Source organism: Zeus faber (genome assembly GCF_960531495.2).
Source record: "Zeus faber genome assembly, chromosome: 3".
NCBI lineage: Eukaryota > Metazoa > Chordata > Actinopteri > Zeiformes > Zeidae > Zeus > Zeus faber.
The window spans coordinates 4,526,880-4,546,841 of record NC_137190.1 but is presented as its reverse complement, the minus strand read 5'-3'; the positions used below and the strand labels follow the sequence as shown (position 1 = coordinate 4,546,841).

Genomic DNA, 19,962 nt, shown 5'->3' with positions numbered 1-19,962 from the left:
GCAGAACATCATCATCTGACCAGCGAGGGACTAATGGTAATTGGTCCCCGGGCGTCGCTGAATGCTGCCCACTGCTCCTGGCTGCCCCCCGGAGGAAGGACAGCCGGGGATGGGTTGAAATGCAGAGAACAAGTATCACCGGCCACCGTTTGAAGCATGTCTGTGTGTGTGTGTGTGTGTGTGTGTGTGTGTGTGTGTGTGTGTGTGTGGTGTATGTGTGCGCGAGAGAGAGAATCTTTCTTTCTTTGACGGATAATTAATCCATAAAGCGTTCAGGGAAGCCGGAGGGAGATCTTTGAAATGACGTTCGGTCAGTGAACCAGGACATTCTATCAGCCCTCAACATGTTTTTCTAAAAAAAACCCACACGAGGTTCGTATCGGCCGACGCAGGGTTTTTAAATTTTTTTTATTTCCTCCCTCACCGATGGTGACGTCGGAGGAGCTGTGCGCCTCCAGGAAGCGGTTGAGGTGATGCCACACCCTGGGGATCCAGTCGATGATCTTCACCAGCTCCATGTTGCGCGTCCGGCTGCTGATCTCCACCTCAATCAGTTTCCTCCGCAGGTAGCGTCCCAGGAAGCCTTTTACCGGCTCGGTGTGGTTGGCACAGAGCACCCACCTGATCAAAAAAAATATATACAAAAAAGTGTGTAAATAATGGCATGGGAACCGCAACCCGACGCAGGTTTTGGCGTACGTGCATCCCTCATCGTATCCCTGTTGGCGTTCCATGAGCCATGATTCTTCAATATCCCGCTGTCATTTACCTGAAGTTGTGATGGAGCTGCAGATTATGGGCGGAGGACGTGGCTTGGCTCATCGTGCCGATGATGTAGGGGCTGTGTGAGACAAAAAGAATAAAAAAAAACATGGCGGGTCGTTATTAACCAGACTCGACGCTGTGCGCTGGTGGCGTCTCCAGACGTGTGGTTGGGAACCTCGACGGCCTCGCACACTGACCAGTACTGGTACTTGCTGTTGAAGAGCCCGTTGAAGATCTCCCCCAGGGAGCTGATGTGGTGCAGGTTGTCCAGGATGACCACCAGAGGGCGCTCCGCCACCGCCTCCCCGCCGCACTGCTCCGCCAGGCCCGACAGGTACTGACGTAGCTCCTGGGAGCCCGGGGAGAGACGGAGGACGGTTCAGGACGGACGCAAGATTGAAAGGTGCAGGTTCCTGACAAAACTGACACTGCAAAGTTTTATTGCGTGACCACACCAGTGGTGTTTTGGGAGGCAATGGTTCCCTGAAACCTTAGACACTTTGCCTGAATTCAAGGCTATTGTTTTGAACAGAAGAAGTGATGCGTGTGACGTGTTTTCCGTCATAGTGACGAATACACCTGTGTGTGTGTGTCTTGGAAAAACGTACAGTACCTTCCCCAGTAAATCGACAAAGCTTTATGCCGTCTGGAACCGTCACCAAAATGACTGACTGACTTGAGAAGTAAATATCACATTACTGAGCCCTGTAATACTAAAACCACCCGGACAGGACTTAAAGAGTCTTTCAAAGTCAGTTTCCATTTCTTTGTAACCTCCGTGCGAGCCTCTACCTTGCTGGACTTGTGGTCCACGTTGAAGGTGACCACAGCGTGCGGGGTCAGGGACCGCCCCTCCAGCAGCAGGAGGTGCCGGGACAGCTGGGAGGCCAGGTAGGTCTTGCCCGTCCCGCTGGGGCCCGACAGGATGACCCGGCGGTGCTCCCTCAGCAGAGACACGTAGCGCTGCAGCATCGGCTTCGGGATCAGGGTATCGAACACCAGGGAGTCCACGCTGTCACTGCTCAGACCTGCAGAGAGAAAGAGAGAGAGAGAGAGAGAGAGAGAGAGAGAGAGTACAGATAGATGGATGGAGGGATGGATGGACAGACAGACAGACAGACAGATAAATAGATAGTTGGACAGACGGATGGACAGATGATAGATAGTCGGACAGACAGACAGACAGACAGATAGATGATAGATAGTCAGACAGAGAGAGAGACAGACAAACAGACAGACAGATAGATAGATAGATGATAGATAGTCAGACAGACAGAGAGAGAGAGAGAGAGAGAGAGAGACAGACAGACAGACAGACAATATGCAATAATTAGTTCCCATTCCTAAGTATTTTTATTTACTTTGGGAAAATTGGGAAACTTTGTGACAAGAAGCATCATGGCAGGATGCAGGGTCCTAAACACTGCCCCCGTGTGGAGGCCGTTCACCCTGTCCAGGTGTTTCCCATTTCCTAAATATTTAATCATCATCCACTTCCTGAATCCCTGCCTGAGGATGAATAGAAATCTAATCTGCTGGGTACCTTTGAGGTGGATGTTGATGGTGTTGCTGTCCCCCACCAGGTACCCGCAGGGCAGCAGCTCGGGCGTGTGGGCGGAGCCTGGGTTGCTAAGGCGACGGATGTCTCCGATGTTGTAGCCCTCCACGCTGTCGCAGGAGAGACCCAGCTGGGTGGAGGGGTCCACGTGGGTGATGTACTCCTGAGGGACAGACACTCCGCTTTGAGGACGCTTGGAGGGACAGTCGTGTGCTTTTTACCGACTGGATTTAATACTTTGTCGCTTCCCGCTGCATTTTAAAATGTTTTAGTTTTTAGTTCGGTCAAAGTTGAGTTTCTCAATGAACACTCTGACAAGTTGTCGACTGGAGAGCATATTCATTATTTCGTATTGAATTTCTACCTCTGGGGCAAATAATAATTACGCTTAAAAACAAACAAAAGCAAAGTGACATAACGACAGAAAAACACAATTAAATCATGAATTAGTAACTTAAAATTAAGAAACTAATTCATATACTAGTATGTCATTTTGGACTCAGCTGCTAGTTTGATTCCAGCGCTGGTTTACCTTGAAAAGGCGGCGGACCACCCCGTCGAGCACGTCCCACTTGGTCTTCCCGCTCACGCCGATGCAGCCAATCAGAAAGTGGCGGGGGCGGAGCTCCTGGGAAAAGGGGGCGGAGCGGGGGGGGTTAATGAAGGACCAGTGACCTGGACCACAGCATGTGACGTGAGCGTGAGCCGCAACAGCGGGCGTGTCCCCGTCCCGCCTCACCTCTCGCCGCCTGCCCTCGCCCTCCAGGCTGACCACGATCTTCACGTGTCGTCCCTCCTTCCTCGTTCCCGCTTCGCCGCCCGTGTCGTCCAGCAACATGTCTGAGGGGGGAGAGAGTCAAGCAGGATTCTTACCCTGATTTTCCCTTTTTGTTTTTACTTTTCCTGACGGTCCTTTTCCCCCTGGTCCTCACTTGCAATAAACAAACAAATAAATAAATAAATAAATGCATTTATTAGTTAATGAAAATTGACGCTAGATGTTATTCGTTGGTTTTGAGATATATCGGCTGGTCTGGAATTGTGTGCATGAGATTATTGAGATGAAAAAAATGTGTCTTCAACTATTTTATGTAAAGAAATGACTGTAGTGATTTGTGTGTGAAATGAGTAACTTTTAAAGAGCACGGCAGACTTTAGAATGGAACAGATGATACACATATACACACACACACACACATATATATATATATATACACACACACACACACACACACACACATATATTTATATACACACACACACACACACACACACATATATATACACCCACACATATATACAGTATATATATATATACACACACAAATATATACTGTATATATAAATATATATATACGTATATATACACACACACACATATACAGTATATATACACACACATATATATATACTGTATATAGATATATATATATACATATATATACACACACACACACACACACACACACACACACAAATATATATATATATATATATATATATATATATCAACATATTTTAAGATTTTTTAAATTGTAGTTGTATCAGATTTACTTCCCTCTTTTCTTTGGGATTTTGTTTTGTTTCAATAAATCCGATCTTACGTGGTTGGCATTGTTTCATGTGATTAAAGCCTTTTTTTTCTTTTTTCCCTCTTTTGATATTGAGCTCTTGCAGTCCTCCACCAGCTCCACAAGCATTGTTTAGCACCACCCAAAAGTGAACAATGAAACGACAACGGCTGACCAGTTTCTTTCATGTGTGGGGGCCTGAGAGAAGAGCTGATCCCTATCTTCCCTAACGTACACGCACTCAACCAGCGAGAGTTTCATTTCAACCGAATCCACGCGGAGAGCTGTCGTTCCAACTCCGGGAGTGATGAGACGCTTTCACGTGAGGTTCGGTTGAGAGGAATGAGCGATCAGAGGTTTGTCAGAAGGCGACGTCTCTAACCCCCCGTGCCCCCCTACCCAGGCTGGTGGACTCGCTGGTGGTGAGGTTGAGGCTGTGCTGGGACAGGCCCGGTCCGGGCCCTGGGGCCTGGTGGCTCTGGTGGCTCTGGTGGGGCGGCGAGGAGGAGATGGAGACCTGGGACCCAGCCTGGCTGCAGCCCTGGCTCTCCAGCTTCAGACGGTCGTTCTCCACCTTCAGCTTCTCAATTTCAACCTGCGGGAAGCAAAGAGGTCAGAGGTCAAACCAGACGAGCAGGCCAGAGCTAGAGGAACAGAAGGAGAGGACTATATCATCGGCAGTGTCACGCACGTGTACATATGTCAACAGAATGCATCTGTGTATGTCTTCTAAATATTCAACAGTTAAAAGTTATTAATTTTTATGTTGGCACTGAAAGGCTTACTCTTAACACAGTGTTTCCCTCACAGATCTTACTTGGGCGGCCGCCCAGGCGACCCGTTTCAGGGTTTTTAAATTGTATTTTTTCTATATGTCCGAGAGTGGACTCGTTCCCTGGTATTACGTTGGAAGACGTGGACACGGCTCTCTGCTGCAGGCGGGCTAGAAAGTGCTCCAAGTCTGTATCTGGTCGAGGAAGCGAGGAAGCGATGCTGCGTTTACGGAGACTCGGAAAACTGTGATTCGTGTCGGAAGTGATTCTGCGTTCACTGGAATGTGGAAAACTGTAATTCGTGTCGTTAGTCCCCCAAAAATTCAAATTTTTTTAAATTAGAAAATGTATGTTGATCAAATTTACAAAATTAGGGGGAATTGAGGAGAGTGATCTTCTCTAACAATCCCTTTCATTTTTATTTTGTAATTGTATTTATTCATTTATTTTTCTTCTTTTACTTATGTATCCTATTTATCTATTTGTTTATTTTAATTTTTTGAAGCTGAGTCTCTGTTGGACTTGTCACCTGCATGCGGTTCATGGCCTCTCGGAGCTGGTCCAGCTGGTGGGCGGAGCTCAGAGCCTCCAGCCTGATGTCCGTCAGCTTCATCTCCTTCTCGCGGAGCTCGCTGCGGAGCTGCATCACCGTCTCCGCCTCGCTGTCCAGACAATCCGATAGCCTGCAGGGTCACAGCCAAATGACTTTCAGAACCATGACTTGAGAGGAACTACAGCACATCCTTTAATGTATATTTACAGATTATATATATTTATATATATAATTTATATATATATATATATTCCTACTTTATATATTCCTACTTTTGTCAGAATGTGAATTGTTGATACAGAGGTTTATTGTGTATTTTATTATTATTGTTTTATTTTCTATTTTATGACTTTAATTATTATTGTCAATTATATTGATGTGTGCTGACGCAATTTCCCTCTGGGGACAGACAAACTAAATAACCATATATCCATCGTCCAGCTATCTACTGTACCCATCTATCTATCTATCTATCTATCTATCTATCTATCTATCTATCTATCTATCTGTCTGTATGTCTATCTATCTATCCATCCAACTGTCCATCTGTCTGTCTACCTACTGTAGCTATCTACCTATACATCTGTCTGTCTATTCATCTATTCATCTATCTATCATCCTATCCATTTATCCATCTATCCATCTACGTACTGTATCTATCTATCTCCCTGTCTGTCTGTCTGTCTATCCATCTATCCATCCATCTATCTACCTTCTGTATCTATCCATCTATCTAACTGTCTAGCTATCCCACCCTCCGTGTGTGAGAACCCTGGTACTCACAGCGTGTTGGAGTGTGTGTTCCTGAGCATGTGGCTGGACGCTGAGGTCTCGTTGTGCTGCAGTTTGGGGGACGAGGGCAGCGAGGAGTCGGTCATCTCCTCGATGTCCGAGTGCGAGGACGCCGACTTGGGCGACTTCTTCTTGCTGAAGGCCTGTTTGAAGGAGCTCCGCAGCTGCAGGAACAAAGACACGGAGGAGGAGGGCGTGAGGTGACACCAAGCCACGCTCCCGAGACACGTGGATGAGGAGGAGGAGGAGGAGGGGGAAGAGGAGGAGGAGGAAGAGAAGGAGGAAGAAGAGGAGGAGGAAGTGGAGGAGGAAGTGGAGGAGTGCCAGGGAACGTGGAGGAAAAACAGCTGTGGAAAAGTGTGCGTCAGTGGGAGGAGGGAGTGCGAGAGAAGCCTGGGCTCCAAACACAAACATAACGTTACGTGTGTGTTATTGCGCGGGGAATAAAATGTGTTGCAGAAGACAAACGCACAAAACATCCCAAAAAAATGTGGCATGACATCTGAAGAATAGGAATCATTTTATCGATCCCTGCGGAGAAAATTTGTTCCTCTGCATTTCCCCCATCCAGACTATTTAAGGAGGTGGGGGCAACCACATAGCAGTGCTTTAGCTCCAGAACCTGTGCCTTGCTCAAGGGCATCGGCAGAAGTGTGAACCTGAGTGAGATCGCTATATCCTGTATATCTGAATCTCGGCTGAGATTTCCGATCTGCAGTTTGTGTTTAGGAGCCGCTCCGAGGCCCCAAAAGAGAAGCGCCAGAGGGAAGACGGATCTAGAGAGCTCTAGCGGGGGGGGGGGGGGGGTGAAGGGCGGTGGAGAGACAGCTCCGCGACAGGCAGCGTGAGAGGAGGAGGAGGAAGAGGAGGAGGAGGAGGAAGGGGAGGTTAGTTGTCTAGACGGTGCAGGGGGTTAGGGTGGGCTGGCGTCGCCGTTTGGTTTTATCTTTCTGCGCAGCATTACCGCTCTTACCTCGTAGACCTGCGGCGTGAAGCGAAGCACGGGAGGACAGAGAGAAAGACAAAACAGGCAAATGTTCACAAGGGGGTCGAGTGACTGTGAGTGTTAATGCAGTGAGAGTGGAGGGGTGTTGGGTGGGGGGGGGGGCGGAGAAAAGCTACAGGAAAAACCAAGGTACTTTGCATCCCGTTCCCGCAGGTGGTTTAAATCTACCAAAGCTTTATCAGAACTACCACTAAACAGGTGTCTACTGCCACTAAACAGGTGTCTACTGCGCCTCAGACACAAAGACAGGCGCCGCACCAACCCCTATATCCACTCATAGTCTGACTCTAGGGATACACTATAGCAGGGAAGCTGCCTGGGGGGTCCGAGCCGCACGCACGCACGCACGCACGCACGCACGCACGCACGCACGCACGCACGCACGCACGCACACACCTGGGATCCTGTCTACACACGTGGGCAGGCTGTTTATTTTCCCAGGAGGCCTGGATCCACCCGCAGCCTCGACAGGATCCACGGATCCAGGCTTGTCATGCCACCATGAACCAGTGCACAGCACTACAGCAGCTACGCCTCTACGGCCGCTACCATCTACGGGACAAGAAAATCGCCGCGTACGTTGTCGTCTTCCTCCACCGCTCCACCGGTGCAAAACACCATCTTTCAGCAGCGGGGAAAGGAGGAGATATTTCAAGTAATTTAAATGGGCGAAGCGACTTTTCAGTCACACAGGAAACGTCGGATATTTCCCGTGCGCTCTCTCTAGAACTTGTCACAGGCCAAGAAATCAGTGTTGAAAAGGAAAGAAAGCAAATGGAATTTCAGAAAATAAATGGTAAAAACTGATAATTGTATGTGTCTCTGCAGTATATTGAATTTGAACACATATTTTTTCAAAAGCGAGATGAAAAATCTCATAAACTGTTCACAATTCTGACCTGTCATTGTACTTCACAAGCCAAAAAATACATTTTAAATTTGGAAGATTTTCTGGTTTGTAAAGATTTCATTTCAGTGCATTAGGCACCGCTACTCGTCCTATATCCACAGCACTACTCATCCAACACCCAGCGGTAACCACGGTAACTACCACTACAAGGAACCGGACGACCACAACTAAAAGCCTACAGAGAACCTCAGAGAATATTCACCTTCTCCCCGGTGTAAGTGGCCTGGGAGGAAGAACCAGATGTGTAAGAAAGGAGACACACACACACACACACACACACACACACACGCGAGGACACAAACAAAACCGAAAAAACACCAAGAAGACAACGCAAAGCCGTCGAACCACCGCGGCGGCGGGCGCCCAACTCACCCAGTTCTTCTTGTTCTTCTTCTTGTTTTTGGCGTCCACGTCCATGTTGGAGCCCACGCTGGAGTGGCTGGTGGCGCTGGCGATGCTGCTGACGCTGTCGGAGGAATGCTGCCGTCGGATGCGCAGGTCGGGCTGCTGCTGCTGCTGCTGCTGCTGGGGGCTGCCGTTGCTGCCGGCTGGGGGTGGAATTTGAATTTGTAACGTTGGTTACAGCAGGTTGCCAGTAGGAAGCGATGCAACTTCCTTTTTCCAGTCTCTTAAGTTAGTATCAGTCTGAATGGCTGATTTTGACTACAAAAAGTGTGAATAAAACCGAGAAAAAAGAACTAGATAAAATGCACTGTGTGACATTTCTTTCCCTCTTTGTTATAAAATATGCAGATATTTACGATATTTAAGACATTTATTAAGGATTAATTGTTTGCCCCATTGGACTGCATTGAAGTACACTGAGAAGCTGCAGCAGAGCAGTACGTTTCTCAACAGTAAAGCGTGGTGTTGCCATGAACAGGTATACATGATTAAACCAACATTTCAACAGGGCCTGGGTTGAAAAATGATGATCTGCTTTAAATAAGTATTGTTATACATGTGTTGGTCAAAATACATTAAGGATGATTCGAGGCCTAAAATGACTAGATGCCCAGGGGCAGAACACCACTCTACTCCCTCACCACCACCCCTCCTCCGCCACAGACGGCTCATCTCTCCGTACCTGTCCTGTCCCCCTTGGGCGTGAACTCCGGGGTGTTGATGACCCCGTTGATGGCGGCCTGGGCCACCGCGTTCTGCTTCTTCAGCAGCTCGATGGTCTTCCTCAGCTCGTTGAGCTCTGAGTCCTGCAGAGAGACGGAACAGCGGGACCATGAGTCTCCATGTCCGAGGAGATGAGACAGGAAGTGAGCGGGTGGAGCCTGGAGACGCCTGGTCACCTTCTGCTCAGCGGTCAGCGTGAGACTCTTCAGCCTGATGGTCATGTTGCCCAGACTCTGTTCAAAAGCCGCCACCAGGTGAGCCTGCGGGGAGAGCACACAGTGTAACCATGGTAACCCTAGTCCAGATGAGTCCGCCGCTGTTACAGAGGGATGCTTTGCCGAGGATGGAAGACAGAAAGCTCCGATAGGCAATCTCTCAGTCATTTCAAAGAGCATTACTTTGGTGTCCCTGAGAATCAGTCTGATGTACAAACAGTCATTTTTCACACCCGTCAAGAGCTCGGTCCAACCGATCGGCCCCGCCCTCAATCAAACCTCTTGAACGCCTGACGCTTCGGAGCTGAGGGGAAGAGAGTGCGGAGAGCTTCCTGGATCCTGAGGCAGGTTCTGGCTGTTCCTTCTTGAGGGATACTGGTTCAAGGGGAGCCAGGTCACCATGGTTCCCACTGCGGGGTCAGGTGTGCCGGACGCTAAACTGGAGGAGGCGGACTTTCCAGAGCTCATTCCTTGCGGAGGCTGATATTTGGCTGACAGGACACTCGCAGTGCTAACAGCTGACTGACTGACCGACTAAACGCCCGGGTGTGGAGGCTTGGCTTGGGAGTGCGAGGGAGCCCTAGGGAAGCGGGTGGAGGCTGGGAGGCGTCGGCGACAACCAGCACCGACCTTGAGTAATAATAGAGCTGAGATACGGAGCCCAGGCCTCGGTCGAGTGGGATCGGAACTCCAACCGCAGCAGCGCCGGCCTTGGGGCCGAAACCCAAACATTACATCACAGAGGAGAACTCCACGTCAAAGCCGTACGATAAAAGACGCCCGGTCCGCCCTCTGCACCACGGTAGCTTTCCACCGGGTTCCCACACCTTAAAAAAAAAAACAGACGAGGCCGCCAAGCCATCACGTCATCTAATAGGACAACCTGGAGCGCATCCAGAACAGACTCTTTTACTCTTTTCCGTGAAGGATCCAAAAAGCCTAAAGGACGGCGTTTGAACACGGTGAGGTTTAGTCTTACACACCGCAAATGTTTGCGCTGGGCCAGCATTCCTTGCACCGTCGAGCACATACTGTACAATGGATCCGTGCCCCCACTGCACCTGCCCACACATCTGTAACCTCGCTGCGGGAAACAGATGTGTGGACAGACAAGTGATTCAAGTCACGCCGCTGCTCTCATCACGTTCGAGAAGCGAGGAGTTTTTTTTGGGGTTTTTTTGGAGCGACTGGAGCTGAAAGAGTCAGAGCCTCCGTGGCCTCGAGGCACGTTCTCATAACTCATGGCGGTATTCATCAGTCTGGAGGGATTTCATCCAATATATCACAAAAAAAGACCCAGAGTCGCTGTAAATTCTCGCGCTGCGTCTGGCGAGTGTGCAGAGACTTGACTCTAGCTGAAATGTAACACCTTCATACCCCTCCGCCCCCGCGCCCCACCCAGCCCCCACCCCGTATCGCTGATCCGCAGCTAAACCCCCGCCAGGCCCAGACACGGGCAGACTGCAAATGAGGCGTGAGGCGTCTGGCGCAACACGCAGGCCGGTCGGGTCGGCCGGTGCGGCAGATCACGCCTGGAGATGCCGGCGGACGTGCCCTCTCCGTCGCGCCAGGAGGGACAGAGCGTCACCTTTACCCGGTTGTTTGGGGACAACCTGCTCTCCCAAAACACAATCAAACACCCGCGTGTGCGTCGCCGTCGGCGTCCCTCCACTCACGTTGGCGCTCAGCTGCGTCGTCAGGGCAGAAACCTTCTCCTGCGAGGCGTCGAGCTCCCGGCGCAGCTTGCGGATCTGAGGGGAGCCAAGCGACGGTTATCGACGGGAGAGATAAAACATAATCAAAACAAAACAAAACAAACACTCGCCCCAGCGAGGTCAAGGCCCACAGGAACGTCTGCAAGCACGCCCGCACACAGAAACACGGACACACACACACACACACACACACACACACACACACACACACACACACACACAAACACACACCCACAGAAAGCAGTCTGCTGCTGCTGAAACGAGGGAGTCTCCCAGATCCTAACGCTGATACAGGGCGTCCTCCTCAAACACATAAAAGAAAACCAGGTGTACTCAGGTGTTCTACATACAACATGGCTGATGTTACCGTCTCACCATAATGCAGAAACATGTGTAACTGGATATGAGACTAAACAGCCCCCCCACCACCACCACACACACACTCATCAGTGTTCACCTCTCTTCACCAAGTCACACCAGTGCAACCAGACGTGTATAAGACACCATTACTCAGTTCCACTAGGAACAGACGTTTGCAATAATTCACACAAATTGATTGTCTGTATTTGCAAAAAAAAAAAAAAAATTTCTTTGTCTTTTTTTTTCTCTGTTTCAGTTGCTAAATTCAAGCAAATTTACTGCAGAAAAAAACACATGTACTGTAACTTTGCAAATTACACTGCCAAGTTTTAACAAAAGCCGCTGCAAAGTCATGCATTTTTGGATGCAACAATCCCAGAAAAGGGAGGAAGGGTGTGTTGGGCAGGTCGGTGCTCACCTCCGACTGAGACTTCTCTTCATTCTGGAAAGAGAAAACACAGCAAAGAGGGAAACAACATCATTAGGAGAGGAACCGGCTGCTATCGGCTGTTTTAATGAAACTCTTGAAGGAGCCCGTGGAGCCACGCCGGGGCGGACGACACGTATCGCGGCGCCGGGCTCCGTCTGTTTTCCCGCGATTACCTCCGTATGATTAATTATCACCGTGACAACGCGGTTATTAGATGCTCAGGAGTAGATTGTGTGGTGTAATATGTCTGGCAAGCCGAGAGAAGCATGCTGGAGGCACTGGACTGACGTGTGCGTGTGTGTGTGTGTCTCCCATTGTGCAGGCAGGTCGCAGTCAGAACAATAGTCAGAAAGCAGAGCTGGACAGATGCAGACACTGAACCGAACTTTGCACGAACAGCCTGCGTGGCAACAGCCCCGAGAGCAGAAAACACAGCGTGCTGCAGTAAACGGGGTCATAGCGTCCAACGTCCATGTTGACACGAAAACACGGAGCTCGCCTGCCGTTTAAAAACACCAAACTCAGACTTAGACCCTGCAGCCACGGAGCCTGCGTGGGGACTCGCTCACTGAGTTTCAGCTTCCAGTTAATGATTTTTTTCCACTGGCTGTACCTTCCTGCCCTGCAGCGCAGACAGACAGTTCGGGGCCATAAAAGCCTCTGTCTGCACTTGTATATGTGTGTGTGTGTGTGTGTGTGTGCGTGTCGGTGTCTGTGGAGCGTATTCATCAGTGCAAACGTTCTGTTCCACTGCCGGGTCCCTTGAAGGCGTCTGTGGGGGGGGGGCGGCTCCTGCAGAGACCCGGCGGGGATCCTCCGAGCCTCAGATCCACCCTGGCTCTGAAAGACGTGGCCGGTGGCCCCCCCCCACGTTCGGAAACAACCGTTCCGACCGACGTCTCTATGACTGCGCCGGTCATCCCGCTCGTGACGCTCTCTGGGATGCAGCGGGGCCCCAAACGTCTTATTTTGCGTACCCTTGGGAACCCGTCTCACTCCTATCACACGCTTTTTTTCTTGCTCACACAGGGAACGGCAATACCGGGTGCCCAGTTGCCCCTGGTCCACCGGATTTGGCCCATTGTCAACCAGCTTGTGCAGTCTGGTTGCCCACATTGTTCAACCACTTTTCATGTGTGAAAACCAAAATCCATATACCTCTGTATATTTAGAAACTGTACACAGAGGAAAATTAGCTATTGTGATGCAAAGAATGGTGAAACAAGTGAGAATACTGAGATATGGATCAATATCTCTCAATTATTAAATGCTTAAAACGTGTCAAACATTTTGCATTCCTGCCAACCACATCCAAAAATTATTGTAAAAAACTGTCAACTCAGCAAAAAAAAAACAACAACTTGAAGAATCACTACCATTAATTTCCTGAGTCATTTATCATGAAATAGAATTAGAATAAAGAATAAAGAACGACTGCACTCATCTCTCCTCTTCCCCACCGTGTATCCACAGGTCGTGATGGTTCCCAGGGACAAGGTCGCCATCATGGTGACACTCCTCCCTCTTCCTCTTTTCCTCCCGTTTTAAACCTCCTTCTCACTTCTCTAGAAGAGGAACCTGCGCTGCGTGACGATCCAGAGCGGAGTCTGGCGTAACCTGCATTTATCTCCCAGACCTGCCCAGGTGAATAAACCTGTCTGCAGAGGTGGGGGAGGGCGGAGCTAGAGACTGTTGCCGCTCTGTGATTGGCCAGGGTGGTGATGTGGGCTGGGCTCGGTCGACCTGTGTGATTCCACTCACTTTTTTTTTTTTTTAACTCCCTCACTGGAGTGTAGCGAGACGTCTTGAAGGATTCGGAGGTGAACACGTAGGAGTGTGTTAGAGGATCGGCCAGTAGAAGGTTGAATAGTTAAACTTTAACTAAACTCATCGCAAGGTCTTTCAAGGTCCTTCAAGGTCTACATTTATGAACAAAATCTGAAAATTAGTATAATATTTAACAAGTTTTATTAAATGCACGCTTTTTTATTACTATTTGATTACCTTCTATTAATGTCAAGCACTTTGAGTTGCATGTTGTGTATAAATGGCGCTGTATAAATAAAGTTTATTATTATACAATCTGCTTTGCTGCTTTGTTATCTCTCTAACTACAGTATAGACACTTAATCATATCCAACAATAAAAATGTTCATTACAGTAATGATAATTACTGTAAATGATTAATTCCTAAATGTCTGTAAATCACTTTGAGTTGCAAATGTTGTATGGTAGGTGCTAGACAAATAAATATAATAATAAAAAAATAAAAAATAAAATAAAATAATAATGTATAATATAATAAAAAAAATATATATAATAAAATAATAATAATAATAATAATAATAATAATAACAATTATTATTATTATTATTATTATTATTAGATAAGATGGACGTCGTCCCCTCCCCACTGACCGTGGAGTAGATGGAGGAGGTGCTGGAGACCAGGGACAGGGATGATCCGTGAACTGCAGAGAGGAGGAAGCCACAGGGGAAAGTGGAGATTAGCGAGGACATTTATGTACAAAATATAAACAGACGTGGGACGTTCACACCACCCACCTCGCTCTCCGCTCACCCTGTCATTACCCCCCCCCCCCCCCCCCCCACAGAGAAAACAGTGGCGGTGGGAGCCAACGCTCCTGCACATTACAGCTCAAGTGGGCGCGGCTTTGAACTGCCTTGCCCGTGGGTCTAATGACTCAACCACTAATCGTGCATCGAAAGGGGGTCGGAGCCACAATGCCGGGCTGTGTGCGGGAGCCATGAGGTCACCGGCCTTGACGGGAAGAAGAAGGTCTTATCCCCCAAAAAAACAAAGTCTGACTCGTTCAAGGCTCAGACTAAACTAAGGAACGCTGCTCTGATAAAAGGTGGAGGTGCAATTACTGAAGTTATAACCCTGTTTAAATACAATATATATCCAGATTATATTCATGCATACCTGTACAATGTCCTATTTTTATTTTTTTTATCAGAATGTGAGTTGTTGATACAGAGGTTAATTGTTTATTTCAATTATCTTATTTTTTATTGTATGTTGTCAACCTTTGCAATTTGAATTTATTTTACAACTTCATTATTATTTGTTTTGATGTGTGGAAGTTCACAATTTCCCTCCAGGGATCAATAAAATAAGTAAGTGAGTGAGTATCTACCTATCCATCATGGTAGTTTGATGATCTATCTGTCTGTCTGTCTGTCTGTCTGTCTATCTATCTATCTATCCATCCATCCATGGAAGTAGTGAGGTTGGCCAATGACGAAGAGTGTTCATTTGCTGCCGTACGATGGGGATAATCTTACAAATGAATGCGCCAAACTGTGGCCGTATTGATGGGGAGTGTAGGCAGGGTGGTGTGTGTGTGTGTGTGTGTGTGTGTGTGTGTGTGTGTGTGTGAAACTCTTTTTGGGGGGGGGGGGGGCATGACACCGTGCGGTGGCAGATAGGACAAAGTGCCGGGTGTACGTTAACGTTGCGTCCTGTCAATCCCTCATCACCCTCAGTAACTCAACACCTCGGACACACACACTCACAAATCTGTGGCGTGCACAAAGAGCCATGGAGACCAGAGAGAGAGAGAGAGAGAGAGAGAGAGAGAGAGAGAGAGGGAGAGAGAGAGAGAGAGAGAGAGAGGGAGAGAGAGAGGGAGGGTGTGATCGTGCTCATCCTCGTGTTTCCTCCTCCAGCGATCCCTGTAAAGGGAGGGGGGGGGGGGGTGAAGTGGAGGAGCGGAGAGGCCGAGCAACCCAGACAGATGTTCGCTGAAGGCCCGGGAGTGGCGATAATATGAGTGCGGTTGTATCGGCGCACACATGCATGCGGTAGTTTGTGCCGCAGGCTTCGCTTTCCTTTGTGTGTGTGTGTGTGTGTGTGTGTGTATGTGTGCATCTTTGTCCTAATTCACACACAGCGGAACCCCGAGGGGCGCCAGTGAATCTGGTTTCAGCGTAACTGGGTTCATTCTAGGTCTCTCTCTCTCTCTCTCTCTCTCTCTCTCTCTCTCTCCCTCTCGCTCTCTTTCCCCTCCCCCCTTTAATTGGCACTTCCTGGTTATCATCATCCCTCCCATTTCCCCACTAACTAACACAATTTTGGCTAAGGATAATAAAATATCTCCACACACACACACACACACACACACACACACACACACACACACACACACACACACACACACACACACACACACACACACACACACACACACACACACACACACACACACACACACACACACACACACACACACACACACACACACACTCCCGCCCTCCCTCCCGCCCTTCCAGGGTCAATTTGTTTTAAATAAAATCGCTTGCTTGGCCTTGATAATTCTGCAGATCTGGGAGCCGGAGCTTCCCTGCTGCTGCTGCTGCTGCTGGTGGGAAAAGCTGCTTTGGCAGCGAGACGCCATGAACAAAACAAGCGAACCGGGGGGAAAAAAGAAGAAGAAAAGAAAAGAAAAAGAAAAAAGCAAAGCTGGAAGCAAAGCTGATTACGGCCTTCTAAAGGGGACAGAGGGTTTCCCTTTAAGAAGCAGTTGTAATTCCATCCTAACCACCACTCTAAACATGCAGAATAACGTGTGTGTGTGTGTGTGTGTGTGTGTGTGTGTGTGTGTGTGTGTGTGTGTGTGTGTGAAGTCTTGAAGAGAATGAGACGTATAAAGCCCCGGATTAAGGATTAAGTTCAATTATGGATTTGGTAATTCTCTGTGGGATTTGTGGCGAGGAACAGCAGTAATTAAATAAAACACAATCCATCCATCTATCCATCCATCCACCCAACCATCCGTTCATCCATCCATTCACCCCTCCAGCAGGTGCCCTCACCCTCCTCGAAGCCGTCTCTGAAGGACCCGGAGCGGCTCATGGTTCGGGTCTTCTCGTCCAGCGACATGCAGGAGTTCCTCAGGCGGGTGTCTCCACATTGCTCGAACGAGACGTCCTGATTGGTCAGGCTGTTGTTCCTCAGGGCGGCGAGGTTGATCTGAGCTCCCGAGGTCGGACTGGAAGCTACACAGGAGAAAATCATTTCAATAACGCACTCTGCTAATAAGCAACACAACACGACACAACACAGTCCAACAGGGCAGAGAGCAGAGCGCTTACCGAGCTGTGCAAAGTTAAAGCGTGTCCCGGACGGCGAGGTGAGGCTGGACCCGGGGGAAAACGGGGAGTTGCTGACGGAGTCCTGCAGCCCGCTGGTGGAGTGGGAGCGCAGCCAGTCACGCGCCTCCTCGTGCCCCCGGAGCTGCGCCGACGGGGTGTACCTACGCCGAGACAGGGGTCGGAGGTGAAAAGGAGGCAGAGCGGCCATGACGGAGAGCGGAACAGAGAACAGCTTGAGCGTGGATTGTGTCACAGGACATCGATCGCGGTGAATGTATGACCAGTGCACAATGGGTTACGTCTAATCTTCATAATCAGCCTGTTTAGTAGCCAGTATCCAGAAACCCATTAATCCCAGAGACTTACACAGGGGGAATTACATATTGCGAACGAGGACTGATTTTCAGCTGAAAGCCACAAACAAACCGAGGGGAAAAAGCCAAAGGGGAAAAACAAGCCAAATGATACCCAAAAAGCAGCCGGTGAAAGAGTATGACACCACAACAGTGCGATACAGGGACGGCGACATGACTCTTCACCGAAACGTGTCAGGCGGCAAAGCAGGTGCAAAATACAACAGCATGGCATGGGCAGACCTACGACAAGGTGGATGAACTTGGGAAAGGACAAAGGAAAAACAAGAGCCAGTGCAGTAAATGTGCTGAGCGACAGCGGTACCTGAGTCCTTTCTTAGGCAGAGTGTTTCTACCACAGTGTGGTCCGCTGTGGGAGCGAGAGAAACACATCTCAGAGGAGGAAAAGAAGGGGGAACATGGGGTGGCATGGATCTAGGCTGAAACAATAATATCCTCTAACGATAAAGATTGTCATCTTTATGAGTTCATCGTAATGTCAAGAGACGCAAATAAAGATGTGCTACACTAGGGTGAAGCTGTAAACATACATTTGGCCACAAGGTGGCAGTGCATAGACAGGGGTGGCAGGGTGGAGCAGACCACCGCCATGCCCACAACACAGCACAACACAGCACAACACAACTGCCGACGCACAGTCATTCACTCCCACGTACACAACACACACACACACACACACATACATGAGCACACACACACACACACACACACACAAGTGCACACATACACACACACACAGCTACAGTGTCGCTACGGCAACGACCACCAGAAGCCGAACTCCGCTAACACGCACACAGGCACATTTACCTGTCCTGTTTCCGAGGCAACGTGTTTCGGCTGAATTTGGGGCTAGCGGAGGGTGAGGATAGGGGGCTGATAAGGCGGCGGGCGAACAGGCACAACAGATAGAAAGAGAGAGAGAGTTTTAGAGAAAGGCGAGAAAGAAAATTCAAGAAAAAAAAAAAAAAAAAGACGGTCCACGGGTTAACGGCGTGGATCCCACACGGCTTCGCCGACGCCAGGACGGGTCGTGGCGTCGACGCTGTGACCTCAGACGCTATTGGGTTACTCCTGAGACATTCCTCCCGTGTTACACAGTCGTCTTGCCGGGACCGACGGCCCCGATTGCCGCACGCCCCACCGGGGACGACGCGGCGGGATCGTGTTTCCCTCCTAAAGCACCGGCATGACGCCGAGAACGGAACAGGCGCCTCGTCCAATCAGGAGATTCACAACCATGACCGACACAGACCTGTTTCTACCTTCTACTGCGTCCACTTTATCTTCAATATGCCTTTGCGATATTAGAATGTCTTCACGGTGACTACTGCCGCCAAGAGGTTTTACATTGTGTCATACATCTCATCTCGAGGTTTCGTCCGTTTTCTTTTTTGTTTCTGTTTCGTCGTGGATGGGAGGTTTTCTTTGATTAACTGGGGGCTACCAAGGCTACGGATAAGGCCATACAGGAACTTTTGCAGCTTTGACTGAAGACTTTAAAAACAAACATGACTTGACTTTACACCAGGGATCTCAGACCACATAAAATATATTGTTAACCATTTACCAGGAATTTACTAGGAATCAGACTGATTTTAAAATCACAATTCTTAATTAATCCACACAATTCCCTTCACTTTGTTCAGGCAATCTTAGCCACTAATGTGTGGTGTGAAGAAAACAAAAGTTTTTTCCTGGAACTTCACTACCCTCGGAAAAAACACCCGGCCGGTGGCCCCCAGGTTGTTTGAGTCTGAGACCCAGCTCAACACCCCCGCCCCGCCCACACCTCGCACCCTGGACCGCGCCCGTCCGGCCCTCACCCTCTTCCGTTCCGCCGCTCGCGCGGTGCACTCACCTCTCTGACATGCCGGTCTTGACGCTGCCGGTGCGTCCTAGGGCGGAGAGGGTGTCCTCCCGGTGCGTCCCGTGGATCCCCCCGCCGCCCCCGGCGCTGCCCAGGCTCATGTCGATGGACTCGCTGCTGGTGTGCATGCTGCTGACGGAGGGGTATCCCAGGCTGCCCTGCCCGCCGTGCCCGCCCAGCGTGCCCTCCCTGCTCTGGGCCGAGGAGCTGCTGAGGGTGGTCCCCCACGTCAGGCTGTTGGAGGGCCCCGTCGAGGAGTAGACCGAGCCCGGGCTGGAGGCCTGAGGCGGAGAGGGCCGAGAGAGAGAGGGAGAGAGAGAGAGAGAGAGAGAGAGAGAGAGAGAGAGGATGGAGGGAGGGGGTTTATATGCATGTGTGTGTGGGGTTTACGAGCGTGAACAGCCCCACGAAGCTCCGTTAGTCACGCAGATCGACGGCGACTCGATCGCCGCTGAACCAACTACCCTTTTTTTTGCTACGAAGCCGTGAAAACTGTGGGAAACAGCCCACAGTACCTGCTCGCTGCCAAGTGTCCCCATCCCTGAGCCGAGATTCCGGCCCCCGAACAGGGGGCTGCAGGTCTCGCTGTCCGCGCCTCCCAGCCCAACGCCGGGGGAGTCCAGCGCCGCGCCCAGCTGGTTCATGGTGGCGTGGGGGTTGGAGATGACCGTGGAGTTCTTCATGGTTTCAGCCGTGGTGACCGGAGCCTGCTTTCCAGGCTTCCCACCAAACAACCTGCGGAGGACAAACAGGGTGGTACACTTGAGTTTTGGGTCAATTTAGACCTGGAAGGATCACGATCGTTGCGCAGTGAAGGATTTTCAATCA

The 19,962-nt window shown here is 49.7% G+C and overlaps 1 protein-coding gene across 1 annotated transcript in view; it reads right to left on the bottom strand.

Moving 5' to 3' along the window:
* nav2a (neuron navigator 2a) overlaps positions 1-19,962 on the bottom strand; it is a gene marked incomplete at its 5' end in the record, with an annotated part of 77,770 nt that overhangs the window by 2,611 nt on the left and 55,197 nt on the right. The window contains 22 exons of the mRNA XM_079997957.1: positions 425-621; positions 770-841; positions 963-1,114; positions 1,558-1,793; positions 2,309-2,486; positions 2,856-2,951; positions 3,063-3,163; positions 4,294-4,489; positions 5,197-5,350; positions 6,004-6,176; positions 8,301-8,476; positions 9,016-9,139; positions 9,233-9,316; positions 10,948-11,022; positions 11,765-11,788; positions 14,194-14,246; positions 16,615-16,797; positions 16,894-17,054; positions 17,572-17,616; positions 18,075-18,140; positions 19,126-19,415; positions 19,650-19,869. Coding sequence (XP_079854083.1) covers positions 425-621; positions 770-841; positions 963-1,114; positions 1,558-1,793; positions 2,309-2,486; positions 2,856-2,951; positions 3,063-3,163; positions 4,294-4,489; positions 5,197-5,350; positions 6,004-6,176; positions 8,301-8,476; positions 9,016-9,139; positions 9,233-9,316; positions 10,948-11,022; positions 11,765-11,788; positions 14,194-14,246; positions 16,615-16,797; positions 16,894-17,054; positions 17,572-17,616; positions 18,075-18,140; positions 19,126-19,415; positions 19,650-19,869 — 3,056 coding nt within the window. The remainder of the gene's footprint in view (positions 1-424; positions 622-769; positions 842-962; positions 1,115-1,557; positions 1,794-2,308; positions 2,487-2,855; positions 2,952-3,062; positions 3,164-4,293; positions 4,490-5,196; positions 5,351-6,003; positions 6,177-8,300; positions 8,477-9,015; positions 9,140-9,232; positions 9,317-10,947; positions 11,023-11,764; positions 11,789-14,193; positions 14,247-16,614; positions 16,798-16,893; positions 17,055-17,571; positions 17,617-18,074; positions 18,141-19,125; positions 19,416-19,649; positions 19,870-19,962) is intronic.